At 36.1% G+C, this 21,747-nt stretch overlaps 1 protein-coding gene across 8 annotated transcripts in view; it reads left to right on the top strand.

Moving 5' to 3' along the window:
- LOC150086018 (uncharacterized) overlaps positions 1-21,747 on the top strand; it is a 576,308-nt gene that overhangs the window by 529,663 nt on the left and 24,898 nt on the right. For all 8 annotated transcript variants that reach the window (XR_016546983.1, XR_016546988.1, XR_016546987.1 and 5 more), the window contains one exon: positions 16,102-16,656. Coding sequence is in view for 1 of the 8 variants with exons in the window: in XM_090374334.1 (XP_090230460.1) it covers positions 16,102-16,656 (555 nt within the window). In the remaining 7 variants the exon portion in view is untranslated. The remainder of the gene's footprint in view (positions 1-16,101; positions 16,657-21,747) is intronic.

The raw sequence follows: 21,747 nt of genomic DNA, 5'->3' as shown, positions 1-21,747 counted from the left end.
TGAATTCTTCCTTAGACATTTTCTTGGCGACATCATATATCAGGATTGTGGGATTATTCAGCTTCAGTTTATCATACATAATCCTCTTAGAAACCAAAGTTTCAGAGTTTATTATTTTTTCTAAATCCTCTACCCTTTTTGTTTCCACAGTGACTCCCTTATTTCAAATTGTCCTCAAATTGCATATTTTAATGTCAGTGAAATTGTGTTTAAATGTATTCACAACAGCCTCTTTCATTTCTTGACTTGATGTAAGCTGATTTCCCTCACCTGCCCTTAATAATCTTTGCCTTCTTTTCATTATTTCTCACCCCTCTCCTTGCTTGCTATCATTATCAGCAGCAATATCCCAATTCACATTTCTATATAAACATACATTATTATCCTCTATGTCACCATACACTGGGGGACCTCTTACCTTGTCTATATATGTAGATTGATCACTTCCTCCTACTTGAAATGGCTATCCCTTAATTATATCATCAAATAAATTTGCTCTTAGTTGTAATTTATCTAACCTAACCTTCAGTCTCTTGTTGTCTATAATTAAAGAAGTTGTGATGACTTCCATGTTGACCCATTTGTCCAGGATGTAATTGGAGGCAGCCTTCATTACTTTATTATCTTCATTAGTGGTGTAATAAAAAAAAAAATTTTTTTTTTTTTTTTTTTTTTCAGTTTAGTTACTAACTTGTAACTGGTCGACACATCACCATACCTATTCCTTTGTTCTTGGATACCACACACAATGATATCATTCTTGCCACAATGACTCCCTTGGAGTCATTGTGGAAACAGAAAGGGTAGAGGATTTAGAAAAAATAATGATGTGGTTACAAAGGAACTGGATGCAAAAAATAATTTTGATATCATATATTTGGATTTCGGGAAAGCTTTTAACACTGTTGCTTATGGAAGACTATTGTACAAACTGGAGCAGAATGGTATTAAGGGTAAGTTGCTACAATGGATAAAAGGATGGTTGAGTGGGAGAAGACAGGGTGGTAATTAATGGGTGCTGCTCTTCGTGGACTAATGTTATTAGTGGAGTCCCACAGGATTCGGTGTTGGGTCCTCTGTTGTTTTGTATGTTTATCAATGATATTGATGAAGGTATATCAGGCTTAGTGTCGAAGTTTGCAGATGATACAAAAGTTAGCAAGGTGTTAATGATAGTAATGGCAGTGTGCTACTGCAACAGGATCTAGATAATTTGGGCAGATGGGCTAAGAAGTGGCAACTGAAGTTTAACCTTGACAAATGCAAAGTACTGCATATGGGTAGAAGTAACCCCAGAGAAACGTACCAACTGTGTGGTACTACACTTAAGGTGGTATAAAATGAAAAAGACCTGGGAATAATTGTGCAGTCAGATATGAAGTTTTCTGAGCAATGCAGACAGGCTGCCAGGGCAGGTCATGGGGTTTTTTCAATGATATATAGGAATTTTGCTGGCAGGGAAAAGGAGGTGATTGTCCCTCTGTATAAGGCAATGGTCAGGCCACGCCTTGAGTACTGCGTACAGGTCTTGTAGGCCTCATTTTAGGAAGGATGTAGATTTGCTTGAGCATGTACAGAGAAGGGCAACAAGATTGGTGAGGGGAATGATGGGATCCTCTTACCAAGAGAGGCTTAAGTTCTGCAAATTGCAGTGGCTGGAAATTAGGCACCTGCACAGTGATCTGATTGAGGTGTATAAGGCCCTGAATGGGTTGAGCATGCTGAATTCTGATCGGATCCTTCCATTTGTTCAGATTACGAACCTAAGGGGGCATAAATTCAAATTAAGAAAAGACAGATGTAGAATAGATGTGTGGAAATTTGCTTTTAGCCAGCGGATGGTTAATTGCTGGAACAAACTTCCATCTGTCGTTGTGGAAGTTGATAGGTTAAATAAATTTGAGGAACTGGACAGGCATTTGGAGGGAATGGTGTGTTTTTTTTTTTTTTTTTTTTTTGGCTGATGCTGCATAAGCTCATACACTTGCTTTCTTGCATCACATGCCACTGCTACTACTACTACTATTCTCTCTAACATTAGTCTCTGTACTTTTCCTTCCCCCATCAGTAAAAAAACTATCAGTGTCTAAATCCAAATTCTCATTGGGAAATCCACTTCACTAGAACTCTTCTGATCTGGATACAACTGGAGATCACTGATACCAACCTCATCATCCACCTGTGCTTGCTTCTCGCAAACCATAACCTGTCTAGGAATACTATGTTCACTATACCTTGGCTCCCTTCCTTCATTAATTCCCGACCTCTCATTCTGCCCTACCCCTGCAGACTGAGGTATATTTTCATTAGACGTTTGTTTATCAACCTGACGCCCACTCTGGCTAGTAGAGGGAGTAATCTGACTACCACTTTGACTGACTGCAACTCCTGTGCTGTGTCTAGTAACTCTGCCCTTTTGATTCTTTAATTCTGTCTTCTTAATTCCTTCAGAATGTAATCTAGGAACGTTAGATGGGAATGGGGGAAACACACCAATCTTCTCTTCCTTCCCTCTCCTCTTAATGTTTTCCTTGTGTGAAATCTATCCATTCTTCCAAGGGAATGGTGTGAACAGCAACAAATAATCACAACATGTGAATGCCACTATTATCACAGTATCTAAGTCCACTTCACAGTATTACTCTCAAATTGCCATTTATCCATTGTCCAGTTTAATAAACAGAATATAATATCGTTTTACTTTATAACAAAAGTGGAAAATAAGAGGATCGATTGAAAATAGGATGGCCAAGGAACAGTATGGCTTTAGGCCTGGCAAAGACAAGACACGACAAAATCAGGAATGATGTGATTAGAGAGAGAATTCAAATTGAAAAACTCCAGAATGGGATTGAAATGTCCCGTTTGAAATAGTTTGGACATGCCAAGAGGATGAACAAGATGCATTTGCCAAGAAGAATGCTTGATTTACAATTAAGGGACAAAAGACCAAGGGGGATACCAAGGATGAGGTGGCAGGACATGATAAAGACCTATGTCATTAAGAGAGGAAGAAACTAGAGTGAAATCAACGACAGAGAGAAGTACATGGACAGGGCATGGTGGCAAGGCGTCATACGTTGACCTGTGGAATGATGACTGATGATGATGAACAAAACTCTGAAGCTACATAAGTTCTCACCTATTAAATAAATATTCAAGAGGATGTAATTCTTTTTTCTTCAACAATCACATTCACAAATCACTGTAGCAAACCAATATGGCAGCCACTATATCCTTACTTGAACACAGAAACTTTTGTTATTAATAAACACTAATAATTAACTATCTCAGCAAGAAATAAATGTTAGTTAAACACGATAAACTCAATTAAACTACCCGCCAACGATGACGGGATGATTTAACACTGTTAACTAGTAGAAAACTCAATAATACAACGAACTATGAAAATCACGTCTCTATGTAACGTGTAGTGGGGGAAAAGAAAGTCTCTCATCATCATCTGAAATTTTATCCGTATAAATGGGACACACACACACACACACACACACACATTATCCGCTTACAAATTTACCAAGTTTCTTGTTCTCTTTCATCAGAACCATGATAATAAAGCACTCTGTTTCGTACTCGGAGTGACAGGATGGGAAAGTAATGTGATTCATGGACCACATTTTAAAAAAATGTACTGGTAACCTTGCATTTAACAAAGGAATGTTATAAAACTGAAAAACTGTTATAGCCAATGCTTCATAAATCCTATTTTATATACCAGAAGTTTGAGAATTATACTGGCTTCGTCCAATTTGGAGTGTGTTGTTTACAGCCTTGACATGTATACTCAAGGTATACTTGACATGTTAACTAATCACAAGCAAAACTGTAATGGTGGTAATATGTTCTTTTCTTATAACTGGTAATAATAGTACTGGCTATATATTTCTGGGGTATCAGCAAAAAAAAAAAAAAAACTTGGTCATTCAAAATTTGCTCATTGCTAAAAAGTAACTCTCCAATTTTGCCTTGAACTTTGTTAACTTTTCTACCTCAATTACCTTGGGAGGCAACATATTCCAGTGGCCACAACATTCTTTCCAAAGGTGAATTTCATGAGATCTAATCTTCTGTTACTTCCAAAAATTTTATGTTTGTGCCTTTTTAATCTAGTTTCACCTGCCAGCAATGAAAGTACCTCCCTCATTCACTTTCATTCAATTCTAAAGTAAAATCAAATGGACATTGACACATTTTAGGTGCATTCACGTATATGCATAAGTGCCTTTTATCTTCACCTTATCTTTCCACATGTAACAACTCACCTCCCTGCAGATGGGTTTTCATGAAATTTTATATTTTGGCATTTTAAAAATATTTGTAAAGCTATTCAAAATTTCATTAAAATCACACAAATAGAATTGCCGCAAAATTATTATTCCTTTTTTTCCATACAGTTTGTATGTAAAAAATAAATTCATAGGTTAAATGTAATTTTAATACAATATTGTTAGCTTTAGACAGTCTGTGCATATTTTGCACATATTGTTATGTAAGACTTGTGAAGAGATACACACACACACAAAGAGAGAGCAAAAGAAGAGATTTAAAAAATATATATATACAGGAGAGTCAGCAAATAAGCCTAAATGGCAGAGTTTAGAGAATGTAAAACTAGAGAGTTTCATTAAATGTTCTCTAAAGTTATAATCTTAGTAATTAATTGATAAGGCGATAACTACAGTAGACCCTCGATTTTCCGGGATAGATGGTAAAATAAAAATCCCAGATAATCGATTTCCCGGTTAATTCAAAAATACTGTAACTCCCCAACATACGTTCCAGGACTTCTTATGTAAGTCGAGTTTTACATAACTAGGGAATGACTAATAAAATATTGCTCCTATATCTGTGATATGCCAAAATTACAAAAACCACATAATATCCTCAGAAGAATGAAGAAAAATAGTTATATATTTTTAATTAGTTCAATTAAAAACTTTATCTGGGGACAGCGGTGAAGTTGCTGGAGTGGCACATAAGAAAAGAAGCGCCTCCGTAGCCAGGTGGGAAGGAGCAGCAGTGCGTAGCACACCCTTCTTGATTAGACCGGGTTTCCAGCCCAAAACCACCAAATACGGAGGTTGCGGAAAGGTCAGGGAATGACCACCGCATATCCCGGAGCAATATGGCCTTAGTTGCTAATGCTCCTAAAAACTAAATAACAAACAAACAATAAGAAAAGAAAAGAAAACATTAAAGGAAGAAATTGTACAGTAAAAACTGATATGCATTTTGTAGCCCTAGTTATTATAGTTGACTTCATTGGTGCCAATCGCTTCACCGCTTCTCGTATTCTGTGTTTTTCCTTTATTATTGTGTTCACTTTTGACACAGACAAATCTAAACTCTGCACGATACTTGTTCATGTTTGACCATTTTCAAACATCCTTATTTTAATTTTCTGATCCGAATCGATTGCTTTCCTGTTTTTTTTTGATAGATTTACTAGTACCACTGTCACTTATTTTCTTAGTCGGCACCATGATAACGGTCAAAATGAAATTTTATGTAAAGAATTTCACAGGGTTAAGACAAAAACTCACTATTATCACCCCCATGTGAGCTCACGTTTTACTAAAACACCTTTCTGGATGTCACTACCATAAAACAATTTGCACATTCCAGGTTATTGGGCTTTTCTGTTACTGCAATTGTGATAATACCGATGGCTGGAATTCTGTGGGATTTTACATTATTATGGTGAAATTGTTCTCCGTTCTCTACCATTCTCCCAGCTTCACTAATCACTTGGAGCTCTTTGACCTGACTTTCTCCAGTCCAACTCTCCTAGCAGTGAAGTAATTTTCCTTGGTGATTTTAATGTTCACAATTCCAGCTGGCTTCTATTTTCTAGTCACACTGACCCAGCTGGTCGAGATGCTGAGGCTTTTGCAATTACTAATGCCCTTGCGCAGATTGTTCATTTACCTACAAGAATACCGGACAATCCTAACCATACAGCCAACATGCTTGATCTTTTTCTCACAAACAACCCTTCTAAGTACACAGCCAAAGTGAGTGGTCCTTTAGGCACCTCAGATTACAACTTGGTGATTGTCTCTTCTCCAATGGAGCCTTTATCTCATAGTTATTTCAAAACTTCTGATGTCACCGTTTGCTCAGATCATGTCAGTGAAATTATTCTTGTAGGAATGAATCCTTTATTCCACACTCCACTTTAAAATCTTGTCCTTTTTCTAAACCTTGGTTTTCCAATAAATGTGTTAAGGCTGTTCAAGAGAAGAACGTTGCATATCGTAATTGGTTTGTTTCTAATTCTTCAGTTTCATTTTCTGCCTACACCAAAGCTCGCAACAATTGTAAAGCAGTTATTAATCAGTCCAAACTAGATTTTGAACAGACTAAGAGTAGAAAACTTGCTTATTGCTCTAATGATAGCCGAGCATTCTGGTCTCTTGCCAAAGCTATTGGCTGCAACTTTTGCCCATCTTTGCTCCCACCTCTGTCAACACCAGATGGTTCTGTTGTCACTTCAGCCAAGGATAAAGCTGGCCTGTTAGCATTCCATTTTTCTTCCAACTCATGTACTAATGATCTTGGTAAAACACCTCCCACCATTCCCAACACACTCCATTCAATGCCTCCTGTGATCTTCCGTCAAAAGGATGTCAGAAGGATTTTGACTAATCTTGACGCTAAGAAAGCTTCAGGTCTTGGTGGTATTTCTCCACTTGTTCTCAAAACCTGTGCTCCTGAACTTACTCCTGTTCTTTGCTGCCTTTTTTTCACTTTCTTATTCCAAAGGTGTTTTTCCTTCTGCTTGGAAATTTGCTCATATCCAGCTAGTTTCTAAAAAGGGTGACAAATCCCTCTCATCCAATTATCGTCCCATTGCAATTACTTCTACTCTTTCTAAAGTAATGGAGAAATCAATTAATCAACAACTCTTAAACTAAATAGAAACCTTCTGTCTGATCAATGATTGCCAGTATGGATACCGTCAGTGTCAATCCACTGGTGATATTCTGACTTATGTTACCCACTTGTGGACAAATTCAGTGGAAAGGTTTGGGGAAACACAAGCAGTTGCTCTTGACATCTCAAAGGGTTTCGATCGTGTTTGGCATAAAGGTCTTCTAAACAAGCTTCCATTAGGGGCTCACATCTGGTGAGTATGGGCTAGGCACACCCAGGGTCCTGAGCTGGATATCATCATTCTTCCTTTTCTTGGTGATTTTCCCTTCTCTCTCAGGGTAATTCAGAAATTTTTTTTTTGGCTGGTGCAGCATAAGCCTCAGGCTTCCTTGTACCATGTGGCTAATAATAATAATAACTGTTTTTTGTAATTGGTTATCCAGTTTTCTCTCTGTTCGCTCACTGAGGGTGATGGTAGATGTCTCTCTGTCTTCTAACTTCTCCACTAATGCTGGTGTCCCCCAAGGTTCAGTTCTTTCCCCTACTCTTTTCCTCTTGAATATTAATGACCTTCTTCCATTGACTGGAAATCCTATTCATAGTTTTGCCGATGATAGCACATTTCATTCCACTTTCCATTTTGAGAAACCTTGCCCTGCTGAACCAGCTTCAACTTCTCGAATATCCACTACGAATTCCTTAAATGCTGAACTCCAGGTAATTGCCCAGTGGGGCAAAGACAACTTCGTTGATTTCAATCCTTCTAAAACTCAGTCTTGTCTTATATCTTTCAAAAAGGATTCTTCTGCTCCTGTGCTTACCTTTGGTGACACTCTGATTTCTAGGCAAAATGATATATCTCTTTTGGAGATTACCCTGATTTCTAATAGATAAATCTTAGATAACCATTAGATAAATGGTTATCTAATGAACTAATGAGACTCGTAACAGAGAAGAAAAATGCATGGGATGCATATAAATTATCAAGCGACTCAGAAGTCTATGGCAGTTATAAGCTAGTCTTTAATCATGTCACAAAGGAGGTTAGGCAGGCGAAGGAAGATTACGAGAAATCCTTGGCAAAAGATGCTAAGAAAAACAGCAAGGATTTCTTTACTTATATAAACTCTAAAAGGAAGGGGATGAATCTGATTGGTCCACTTGATATCGATGGTTCGACTGTTGTGATCCTGCTCAGATAGCAAACAAACTGAATGAGTATTTTGCATCTCCATTCACACATGAGGAATTATTAAGGTTTAAAAATGGCAGAAGGTTATCAAATTGTAGCAGGATACTTAATGATTTTGTAATAACTGAAAGCAAAGTGGAGGAGAAATTGTTGGAGTTAAACATAACAAAAACACCTGGGGTGGATGGGATCTATCCAGTTATATTAAAGGAGGCGGCAAAGCAACTAAGCAAACCCTTAGCCACAATTATGAGAGCATCCTTGAACTCAGGGGAGGTTCCCACGGACTGGAGATGTGCAAATGTATCCCCAATTCACAAAGGGGGATCGAAGGGTGACACAAGTAATTACAGACCAGTTAGTTTAACTTCTGTTCCAGGTAAAATAATGGAGTCACTGGTTAAAGATGCATTGCAGGATCATCTAGACAAGACTGCAGCAATAATTCAGACACAGCATGGGTTTGTTAAGCGAAAGTCTTGTCTGACAAATTTGATAGGATATTATGATGTGGTTACAAAGGAAGTGGATGCAAAAAATAATTTTGATATATATTTGGATTTCAGGAAAGCTTTTGACACTGTTGCACATGGAAGACTATTGTACAAATTGGAGCAGAATGGTATTAAGGGTAAGTTGCTACAATGGATAAAAGGATGGTTAAGTGGGAGAAGACAGAGGGTGGTAATGAATGGGTGCTGCTCTTCGTGGACTAATGTTATTAGTGGTGTCCCACAGGGTTCGGTGTAAGGTCCACTGTTGTTTTGTATATTTATCAATGATATTGATGAAGGTATATCAGGCTTAATGTCGAAGTTTGCAGATGATACAAAGGTTAGCAGGGTTGTTAATGACAGTAATGGCAGTGTGCTACTGCAACAGGATCTACATAATTTGGGCAGATGGGCTAAGAAGTGGCAACTGAAGTTTAACCTTGACAAATGCGAAGTACTGCATATGGGTAGAAGTAACCCCAGAGAAACGTACCAACTGTGTGGTACTACAGTTAAGGTGGTAAGGTGGGAGTAATTGTGCACTCAGATATGAAGTTTTCTGAGCAATGCCGCCAGGGCAGGTCATTGGGTTTTGTCATTGATATATAGGAATTTTGCTAGCAGGGAGAAGAAGGTGATTGTCCCTCTGTATAAGGTAATGGTCAGGCCACGCCTTGAGTACTGCATACAGGTCTGGAGGCCTTATTTTAGGAAGGATGTAGATTTACTGTGTACAGAGAAGGGCAACAAGATTGGTGAGGGGAATGATGGGATCCTCTTACCTTAAGTTCTGCAAATTGCAGTGGCTGGAGACTAGGCACCTGCACCGGGATCTGATTGAGGTGTATAAGGCCTTGAATGGGTTGAGCACGCTGAATTCTGATGGGATTCTTCCACTTGTTCAGATTACGAACCTAAGGGGGCATAAATTCAAATTAAGAAAAGACAGATGTAGAATAGATGTGCGGAAATTTGCCTTTAGCCAGCGGTGGTTAATTGCTGGAACAAACTTCCATCTGTTGTGGAAGTTGATAGGTTGAATAAATTTAAGGAGGAACTGGACAGGCATTTGGAGGGAATGGTGGGGATTTTTTTTTTTTTTTTTTTTTGGCTGATGCCGCATAAGCTCATACACTTGCTTTCTTGCATCACATGCCGCTACTACTACTACTACTACTAATAATAATAATAATCTCTCTTGGCACAAGCATATTACAAATATTGCTTCCTCTGCACCTAAAAAATTTTACTCTTTTGCTCGCGGCATTACTTTTCTTCCAAACAGCTGTTCACTCTGTACAAATTGCAAATCCACCCTTACTTATCATGGAATATTGTTCTCACATCTGGGTGGTGTCCCCAAAACCTCTCTCAGGCTTCTAGATTCCATTCAGAAGAGGGCAGTTAGGTTAATTAATGACTCCTCTCTAACAGTCTCTCCACTCTCTGTCTCATATACGTACTGTTTCTGCTGCATGTCTTTTCTACAGATACTTCCATGGGCACTGTTCTTCTGAATTGGCTTCTTTAATTTCCGCTCTCTCTCTTTCAAAACAGTCCGAACACGTGCCGCCACCAGCCAACATCCATTTACTGTCCAACTTCAAACTCACAGAACCAATTTTTCGTCTTCCTCGTGGTGCCTCCGTAGCCAAGTGTGCAGGATCAGCAGTGCGTAGCACACGCTTCTTGATTAGACCAGGGTTCGAGCCTGTGACCACCAAATACGGAGGATGCGGAAAGGTCAGGGAATGGCCTTGCTGATGCTCCTAAAAACCAAATAACAACAACAACATCATCTTCCTCGTTTATTCATTCAACTTCCGTTTTCTGGACTCACCTTTCTTCATGTCTTTTCTGAAAATTACAGTCTACAGAAGTTCAAATCTAATGTCAACAAATATCTTTTTTCATCTTCTCATCCTCCAACCCAAGCACAGTACCAAGTACTATGGGTTCTGATACCTCTACCTCTCGTTTGGGGTTTTCATAAAAAAAAAAGTTTCCCACTTCACTGAAATCTTCAGCCATATAAAAAAAATCGAAATAAATTTTAAAAATCTTTTGTTCATTTCTGTTTTTAAGCTTGACTCCAAAGCTTATGTGCCATGATCGTCTTTATTGATTGCTTATTATTCTGTTTTAAATTTTATAATCCTAAAAAAGAAAAAAAAAAATTAACATAAGTTTGAAGTTACATAAGTTGGGGACTTACTACAGTACAGTATATTGAAAAATGTTCAGCAACCTATGTAAAAAATATGGCGATAGATAAAAAACTTAACACGCACTACTCGCGTGTCCAATACGATGCTTCCCTTTATTTTTTACAATATCACGTATGGTTTGATCACCAACATCATAATGGTTCTTTAGAGATTTAATGGATGCACCGTTTTCAAACTTTTGAATAATTTCAAGTTTTTATTTAATTGAAAGCGCAACTAGTTTATGTTTATCCATCATTTTCGCGATTTCTAAACAAAAAAATTTTTTTTTTATCCATGACATAAAGAAGGAAACAATTTTTCTCTTTGCGTTATGACGAAACAGAACAATCAAAGTGACACGCAAAAACAAACTAAACTTTATTATTTTTATTTTTTTTATTCATTTATTTATTTTTTTTTAGCATGGCGGTTGCTGCTGTACTGTATTTACTTTTCACTTCTGTTAATCACAGAAAAATAAAAAAATATTTAATGTACCTGCACTGCATACATTACCTAACTTGTTAATTTTGGCTCCTCAACTGCTTTGATATTAATGCACTTCATGTGGTGTACTAGTGGTTCAGTTTATTTGAGTTATAGGTGCAACTGAAGAGGCCTTTAAGAATTTCTCTAATGGGATTTGAATCTGAACCTTTCCAAGTGAGCGAGAAGCAGAGCATGCTATAACATCATGGAAGACAGTGCTAATCACAGTGGTCTGCACTCATATCCCATCAAAGGCTGAAGGAATTCTTAGACATCTTAATTGAAGCCTGCAGATTGCCAGTATGTATGTATTGCATACCCTGCCTGTGGTGGCTCCCAGATATGTCCAACTCCACCTGGTGTTACTGTGATGAAATGCAGAACTCTGTAAAATGGGCATGATGTGTAGTTATTGTGCTTGTGATGTGTATGTTAGGCCTCTTTGCCACCAGGGAGCAATCATTACCTGGGCAGCTGCTTCTCAATGCCCATCCCCCAGCACATGGAGCTGGGGGATTGAGCCTGGTTCCAGTCTCTTTTCAGCATCCACTGAAGGTGGTGCAATACTAGTGGATGCTAACAACCCTGTACTCAGGTAGCCCAAACCCTAGTTTAAAAAAAAAAAAAAGAGGGAAAAAGGATTTGAAATGGGGCCCCGGCAGTGCATACATGCACTGAAAAATTCATACAGGAGAGTGCAAGACCCGTGGATGATGAGTTAAAAAAAAAAAAAAAAAAAAAATGAAATTAATTGAACTGCTTAAACGATTTCCTAAGCCACAATTCAAACACTGCATTCCAGAGGAGAGGCCCAAGGACAGAATCCTGTGGGCATCCTCTGGAAGTAGGTTGTATAAGTAAGCGATGTTGAGCAGCAATCTTGATCTTCCTGTCTTGAAAATATGAATGTAGTACTTGATATACTTGAAAGTACTACATTCATACTACATGCAGTGACCTTGGGTGCTCTCTCACAAAAGGGAATCAAAAGTGCCCTCAAAATCAATGAAAATAATCAAGATATAATTAGCTACAGACTCCTTATGATGGTTAATTAAAGCTCCAATAATAATTTATGAAGACAATTGTAAAACAACCTATCAAACAGTTTTCCTAAATTTGGAAGTAAGGAAATAGAATGGTTAGCTTTAGGATCTTGAGGGGATTTACTTGGTTTTTGGAGAATTTTTAGCAATTCTAGATTCTAAATACCTGAAAAGACAACTGAAAAGTGTTTGTTATATTAAGAAGAACATGAGGATATAAGTTTGCCATCTTTTTAATAGCTATAATTTCCACTAAATCAGGTGCAGGACATTTTTTATTTTTTTATTTAGCCACAGCAGACTGCAATTCCATTAAGGTAAATAACTCAGATTTCTGAGTTATTTACCTTAATGTTAGCTTTCCTAATGTCAACCTGCTTAGGAAGATCAGTAGATTGATCATCCTCAGCAAATAATTGCAAGATAATGATGGAAATTGTAGAATCCAAATCAGTTTGTCAGTGGAAGGAGTAGAGCCTGTAAACACATACTGATACAGACATGAATAAAAAAGTACCAAAACAAATGGCACGCCATAGCTAAGTAGCCAATGTGCTTAAAAAAAAAAAAAAACTCAAGAGCATGCTAATTGTGAATTTAAACTTCTTATTACTTAAAATTTCTCAGTGTAATGGAGACCTCCATTTGCATCTAACAAGAACAGATTCAAATACAATATGTAACAAGAGCTTGTTTATAATTAACTGTTTCTTATATGCATTTTGGCAGCAATTGAAGGTTTTATGCTTTTGTGCATTTATATGTACTCTAAGATAAAACAGTATTGTGATATATAAAAACCTGTAGTATTGGTATAATAAGTTTCTGCACCATGAATACCAAATGGAATATCAAATCTCCAGATTTGTTCTGTTATGTTTATAAATATATAGGTCTGAAGCAGCTGAAACATAACATCATCGGTGGCACCAAGTTTTGCAGTGCATATGAAGCAAATTTCAGAATAGCAATGGGTGAACAAGAAATTTATGGGGACCTCACACCTGCTGTGGCAGTTGCAGACATGAGTTGATCTTCAGTGTTGAAGGTCAACATTAGAGTTGGCTTTGTGGTAGTCGTAAATGTATGCCTATACTTAAAGTATGGACAGAGAGAGAGAGAGAGCGAGCCAGCCAGACTGTAAATCATCATGGTGACTGTTACTTTTTGTATGAGGTTAAAAATACTGGATTGAAAAGCTGCTGTTGTGTATCACAGCATGCCATCCTCTGTTGCTCCAGTGCTACACAAAAAAAAAGACATGCCAATTCCCAATCCATCTTCCAGAAAAAATTTTTAGAATTGGATGATGAATCTAGATGAGGGATTACACCTCATAAACTTGTTCAAGTGATGAAGTGCCACATTTCCACAATCAGCAAAGATTGTATGACTTAGCGAAAGACTTAGAACCAAGCAAATCCAGTTATTAATTCATAAAGAAACACCAAGAAATGCAGATAACCAGAATCTTTTTTTGAGCATTGTTTAAATGTTTAGAAATAAAAATTCCTTCATATTATTATTATTAAAGGTTTAAAAACAAGTCTAATAAGTAAAGGTCAGAAAACATATAAAGTTAACAACAAAATATATGAAAACATATTTATTTCAATCCTGCCATACTTAGCAGTTAATTACAATATATTGTTACACATAACCTTGCAGTAGTGATATAGCCATGATATAACCTAAGGCCTGGAAAGAACAAATTCTGAATTTACTGAGAAACTGTTATTTCTTTGTTTTACTTGCGAAGAATTAACAGAAACTTACCTCAGATTTTTTATATTTATTAGCATTTATTTCTTATTAGATCTTTAAACTTTATAAGCTTCCTTTTAACAAAAGTTCTGGACATCCTTTCCATAGTTTCCATACTCTTAGGCTAGAAACAGTTCATGCTGGAAGCAGTTTTTTGCACTTTAGTATGAATTTTGCATCTTCTTATAAATTTTTTTTCTTATTGCTTATGTACATTCTTTTGGCATATGATGATGCTCACTTGTTGGAAAGCCTCATTACACTTTGTGGCTCCAGTAGCATTTATTCTTATCAGATCCTTTTAATTGATAAAGCATGAGGAAGATACATCTTTCGTTGTGAAAGATATCTTTTCATTTTAAGCATAACATCACAGTCTTAAAGGGGTATTTGTTATAACTTTTGCTGATTAGGTATACTCTATATTATTTTGTAAAAGTATGGTTACATCTGGATTAGTGTATCAGCACTGATATCATAGCCATGAAAAACTTGTATAAATGTATGAGGTATGTCACACATTTATATATAAGTACAGATAAAATCTCCGGTAAAAACATTTAGCTTCTCCCATGTCCAAATTTGATGCTGGCATTTGTTTTCACCAATTTCCTATTAAATTGGCTGATTATTTTCATTTTTCTCTGTTGTGCACTTGAGAATAATCTCAAGTGCACAACAATTTGTATGTAAAAAAAAAAAATGAAAAAAAGAAAAGAAAAAATTCATATATTAAATCGTTTTAATGCAATATTTTTAGATTTTAACAGTCTGTGCATGCTTCACATGTAAGACTTACCATAAGAAATTGGTGTTACTTGTGAAGAGAATACACACACACACACATATATATATATATATAAAGAAAAGAGGCTTAAAATATATGGGAGAAGAAGAATAAATATTATATATTCGTAATTAAATATAACAGTTAAATTAAGAGAATGTAAAACTATAGAGCTTTATTAAGTGTTCTGTAAAGTTATAATCTTGGTAATTAATTGATAAGGAAATAACTCTATTTACTCTTTACTTCTGTTAATCACAGAAAAAGAACAAATGCAGGTAATTTAAGACAAAAGTTGAACACTCTTGCTGCATACATTAGCTAACTTGTTTCATTTTGTCCATACGATCATTTTAACTTAAAACATAGAAACAAATGTAAATGTATATCCATGATTGTTGTAAAGACACAAAATGAAACATAAACATGGGTGAATTCCATTCTGCTCTGGAAAAGGCTAAAAAAAAAATAAAAATTGCATGTGGAAGTTGAATACCATATAATTGTCGAATATATGGTAAAATTACCATGTACAAAATATATGTTGCCATGCCAACACAAGAGGCATCTGATACAGTTTGTATGAGTTGACATATCAAGATTTATCACTTAGACAGGTATCATGGAAGTTCTGATATCTGATATCCAGATATAGACATAGCTTAAGGAGACCATATGATGGAATTCTAAAACAGAGGAATTTCAGTGCAAGAGACATTTGCAGTGTATTGAAAATGTCTCTTGCCCTGAAAAATATATAACCTTACATACATGCCATAGTGGCTTCAAGTACTGAATTACTGCAAACATACTTACAGTTTCAGGCACAATACATTTCACTGTGATGAATGTTAAAATAACAGCCAAAATATTTTAGTGGTGTATATTTGGTAATGTATACATGAATGTTCAAATATTTCAAAATTTTTCAATTAATTTTATTACATTCTTAATTTTTTTTTAAATTTAAAAATGTAATAAAATGGGGGTTGGGATATACTGTTTAATAAAATGTGACTCCAGCCATTGTTTTTAAATGTGCATGTTTTTTTTTTTTTTTTTTTGTTTTTTTAATCAACATACTTCATAATTATTTTATAAACTTCTCCTGTCTTCTAGAAAAATTAATTAATTGTCATATATTTATCATCTGAAAAAAAAAGTGGTAATTACCTACTCTGCAATGAATCAGTTTTAGTGAAAAATGCATATTCTTATATTTCAGTGTCAGCAACCCCTGCTCCAGCGGCCATGTCTGCAGTTCCCCATGCATTGTCTGTAGGTGTAATGCCCCCAGTTGGTGGACAACACACCACAGCCTCCACTGTCCATACTCAAAGTCCAGCTATGCATACTGCACCCTCTCCTGTGCACCAAGCTCCTCATTCTGTACCCCACACAAATCCTGTCCCACCTTCAACCCCCACTGGTCACCCTGGAACTACCCCAACTCCCCAACCTGTTGTTTACCACAATGCTCTTACTTCGTTAACTGGGCCCCACTCTTCTAATCTAACTCAGTCATCATCTCATCCACTTTCTCTTCCTCCTCTGATGATGATGGCTCAACAGGCTGCTCCAGGTGCCCTGTCTCATGGACCTCACATGGGTTCATCTGCTCCTCATGTTATACAGGGACACCCTATTCACAGCCAAAACCACAATACTGCTCCCACTGCTGCTCCTTCTCATCTCCTTCCCCATCCCCCCATGGCAGTAATTCCTACTAGCATGTCTCCTGCAGCTGTAGCCAATACCCACTTTGTTCCCCACCATCAAGGTAAGTATGTCATTTTGCAGATGGGACAGTTTTATTCCGTCAATCTTTGTATTATAATGCTTAAAAAGGAAAATATTCAGGAAATGGAAGTGAGCATTTCTTGTATTGAAATTGCTGTTATCTATTGTGGATTTAGATAAGAAAGTAGGTTTTTTTTGTTCAATTTAACACAGAACTTTATTAGATTTTATTAGATCTTTACTTATTTATGAGGATCACTTTGTGAGTAATGTGCAGTGCACATGGGGGTATACTGATGGAATTCCTTTTGAATGTGTCATGAAAACACTAATACAGACATAATACACACAGTGAAGTATGTGACCTTAGATGGCAACATTCCACATAAACAATAATGATTTTAAATTTGCATAAATCAAAATCCAGACTTTAAATTATGTATCATGTTTGTTTTGATAGCATGCTGTATTTTTAATCACATACTAACATTTCACAATAGTGGACAATAGCAACTCAAGTCAAACATGTAATGATCAGTATTCCTTCATCAAAAAAGTTGAATTAGAATGCCACCCTCAAGTATGGCAGATCTTTTACTGGGAATTTTTAGATGCAAAGTATTTTTTAATAAATTTCTACAGCAACTTCTCTCAACATCTTTTTAGGTACTGTTTCATTCATTACACTCCATGTCATATAGTATGTCATTATCATGTTCTTGACTATTGGTTGTTGATAGCAATATTTTATAAACAAGAAAGCATTGCGAGTTTTGCTATATGGATTGCTTTCAGTTCTGGTTCAAAAGTTGGTAGCAATCCACAGTATCATTTCTGCAAACTTCTTGCAAGTCATCATGGATCTCAGTTTGGTTAGTTCTTTCCATATAAAGTTTAAATTTTTAATGAAACATAATTGCATCATGATATTTGACCCAAATCAATGCTAGCCTCCATTTTTAAATGTTAGCATATAAATACAGTACAACAATCTGTCAAAACAAACATATGACACTGTTCATCAAAGTCTGGCTTTTCAAGTTATGCGAAACTCAAAAGGATTATATCAGACACACAGGTGCATTTGTGCATGACTTATAAAATGATTCACATGTTTATCACATTGCTGAATTTGTCCAACATTTTAAATAGAGAATAATTTTTTCCAGTAGAGAGAGAGAGAGAGAGAGGAGGGACTATATTTACTGAAGTATGTTTTACATCCTGATTTTGGAATATATTATTGGGCTCTTCATTTTTACATTGTGAAGTTTTAGACAGAGTGTTTGTGCTTTGCATTATTTGATACAATACTGTCTATGTTAGCATGATTTTACAATTAAATTTAACTTCTGTGATAGAACTTGAAACATTTTCTTTCACCAGTGTTGATAATTGATAAAAAAACAAAATTAAAAGTTAAAGGGAAGTCATCGTGACCATTCATTTCAAGAACAAATTATTCTTCTTGAAATAGTTGAAGTCATTTGTAAAACTGTAATGATGTGATAATTTTTCTGTTAATTGTTTTTGCCATTCTTCTGATTTCAGACTGAATTTCTTATGCTTGAATATTTTGCCTGATCTACTGATATGATTAAAATTGTCAATATTAAACCTTGGTTTTAACACCGTATATTTATTTGTTTTAGTCCAGAAAAGTCATGCTTCATGACAAAAGATAAGCAGATGTACAAGGTGTATCAGAACCCTGGACACACAGGGAAAATGAAATGGTACCTTAATTCATTTATTATTCAAATTTATTGCAATTAACATCCATACATGAATTCTTAGATGAATGTTTTTCTTCAGTGCTGCAATACTCTGGCTTTTTGCTGTTAACCATGGTGTTTATATATTCCCATCAGGGCATTTCAATTCCTGAAATATGTAAAAAGATATCAGAAACGTGTTTTTGTAACCTTAAGAAAATTCTGCACATATTTCCTACGTATCCAGACTTCTAATACACCCTGTACTTTACAAATGCTTTCCCATTTCCTGAAAATTACCATGATATTGACTTCATTAGTGTTCTAGAAGTTTTGTACTAATTCCAGTAAATAAATGTAAATTACATTTTATATTTGATCTGTTTGTAGTGTACATGCTCATATTTCTTATGTACACTGAGTTGGCTTTGCATTAGCAACATCCCCTTGTGTAGGAATGGAGTGGCTGATATAAGATTGTAGTTCTCATACATGCAGACAGTTTTGAGTATCTGCAAGGAAGAAATGGGTTGGTGTTGAGATCTTTCCAACTTCAAACTTGGAATGAATGTGGGGCAAGATGTGCAAATGATAATATCTCAACAACAGTCAACATGGTGTTACAAGTCTACCATGACTGGCAGCAGTCGAAAAACCAGCCAAAGGTGAAGGACAACCACATGTAGTCAACATCCATGGTGAGCATTGTGTGTCTCATCATGTAACAGAACAGCAAAACAGCACAGTAGCCCAGCTAACCACCACTGAGTATAGGAATTGTACAACCATCATGGACTTAGTGTTACAGATCAAGTGGCACTGGGGGTTCCTTCAACTCCGCAAACCATGTGAATTATGTACCGGACATTATATAGGCTATGGCAGTTGATGGCTATCATAGGTATCCGTGCTGACTGCAAGACTGTGCTTTGCATGGGCACATCAGTACCAACACTGGATCACCATGTGGAAATCGGTCGCCTAGTGTAACGAATCCCATTTCCAACCGTATTGTGCTGATGGGTGTATCCAAATTTGAAAAAAGCAATATAAGGCCATGACACCTGGATTCACTGTTGGTGTTTGGCTGAAGACAGTGGTGTTACAGTCTGGAGACTGTTTTTGTGGCATGCCCTGGGTTCTCTGATCACTGTTAATCAGTGGCTCAGTGGGAATGCCTACTTTTCTGTCTTCTCTGACCAAGTACACTCCTTCGTGGTGAGAGTGTATACAGCTGGTTGCTGACAGTGAATTCTCCATCCTTCTAAGGCTGACCAGTTCACCCGATCTCAACCCAATTGAACATGTTTGGGACCTAGTGGAAAAGGACATTCAATGCTATGACCATCCACCTGACAATGTGCAGGCATTACTCGACACTTTGTATAATGCATGGGGTAGCAGTGCCACAAGACACCCGTCTGCAGCGCCTTGTGGAGTCCATAATAACATGTATGGGCTGTATTATGGACCAAAGATGGCACCCACCTAGTAAGTAGGTGTTGCTACTTAAACCAACTCATTATATGTTTATATATTATTATTTTTATTATTATTTTTTTTTTTTCCATATATATAGAAATAATGATCTTAGCCCATGGACATGACATGAGTTTAGTTTAAATTACCAACAATCAAAATGCCAACACTGTAAAATGGTGACAAAAACAGATAATTGAGATTGGCAAATACCTCATCGCTGACACCTGAGAATGGTGAAAATGCTGTCAGCTTCAACTAATTGCCATTACATAAAATTTGTTTTAAATAATTCATTTGAAAAATTTCTGATACAAGATCTTTTGATGAGTTTGGAAGTTACCATAAGGTAATAAAAATTTTTATGACAAAACTTGGATATATTACCAACTGAATATTATTATATGGGAACCAAAATAATTTACTTTCTATCCTACTTTTTGGTGATCAGTCAATCCCATTACAACACAGTCTCGCTCAGAAATAAACTGTTCACTCACTTTGTACACTGGGATAAATAATTTTAATAGATAAGCATTGCTTTACAGACCCTTGCATAATAAATCAGAACAAGGATTATAAATTGGCCTTTCTCTAACTGCTGACATTATATCATATGAAGTGTCTCCAATCTAGTGTCTGGTGTTTGCACAGCCTCACCTTTCCCAATACCCCCCTATATTCCACAACTTGTTTCTGCCTAATGCCACCTTGCTAAATTTCTTAATGTAAAAGGCTTCTTTTATTTATTATTTTTTATTTTTTTCAAAGTCTCTTCTCTCCCTCACCATTACCAGTAAGTTCTTATCACAATATACTTTAATGCATTCCAATACAATTCTACCAATTCTGATTCTTTAGTATTTCATTTGGCTTAGTATTTGTGGTGTTCATCTATGCACATTTGAAATTTTCTTCCTGTCTTTCCTTTGTATTCTTTGCCACATTTATGTGTAGTTTGCATACTACATGTCATTTATTATGTTCTAGTGTCAGATCTTTGAACGAGCCTTCCATCTTATTAATATTAAAGATCACTTGAAGCCCATACTTTTTACAGATTCTTGTTTTTTCACCAGTACCTTTTATGTACAGAATTACTACTGCTCTCTTGTGATCTGTATTGCGTGTTCTGTTATGCTATTGTTTTTGTTGTTAAAATATTTTACTATGAATTTTTTTATAAATTTTTTAAGTACCCATTATGTAATAATAATCCTTTAATAGTGCTGATTTCCTCTGCAATTTTTTACAACTTTTCAAACATCTATTCAATAACATTTTAATAATACCTGTATTAATTTTGTGCAGGTGATTTGACACAAAGTTAAATTGGCCTGAATCCATCATCTTTCTGTACACCTGAGAGCATAACCTGTCTTTCTCTTTAGTCCAGCATGTCCCAGAAAGGCAAACTATTATTGGCCTCAATCTTGTGCTTAAACCTAATAGTCTGGTGAATGCTGTTTAGATACATTATAATGCGGTTTTCATTCTACACTGATTTTCTATAATGCTGTTCTTATATTATAACCTGTATCTCCTCTAACGTTGTCATAACTTTTTTACCAGCGTACTGTTTGTTTCTTCTGATGTAGTCAATGTTTCTTCTGATGTAGTCAATAACATGAAAATGAATAGCAAAACAGTATTAAAACGTTTCCCATGCCAATTTAATTGCAGTACAGTGACTTGTTATGTAGTTTTGAGATCAACATTTTAAAAAATGATCAAGTATATTGCTTGTAATGCAGTGGGGCCTCATACCACGAACTTAATTCGTTCCATGAACCGGTTCGTGGTGCGAAACACGATTTCCCATAGTATCCTATGGGAAATAAATTAATTGGTACCGGACCCCTCCACAAAAAAAAAAAAAAAAAAAAAAGCCACCATTTACATACACTATTTATTCTTTTTCATGGTTACAGGTTCTT

The sequence above is a fragment of the Mastigoproctus giganteus genome, chromosome 5, assembly GCF_048544385.1.
Source record: "Mastigoproctus giganteus isolate SK-2022 chromosome 5, ASM4854438v1, whole genome shotgun sequence".
Taxonomy (NCBI): Eukaryota; Metazoa; Arthropoda; class Arachnida; order Uropygi; family Thelyphonidae; genus Mastigoproctus; species Mastigoproctus giganteus.
The sequence above is the reverse complement of the archived record's forward strand: the minus strand, read 5'-3'. Positions and strand labels throughout refer to the sequence as shown.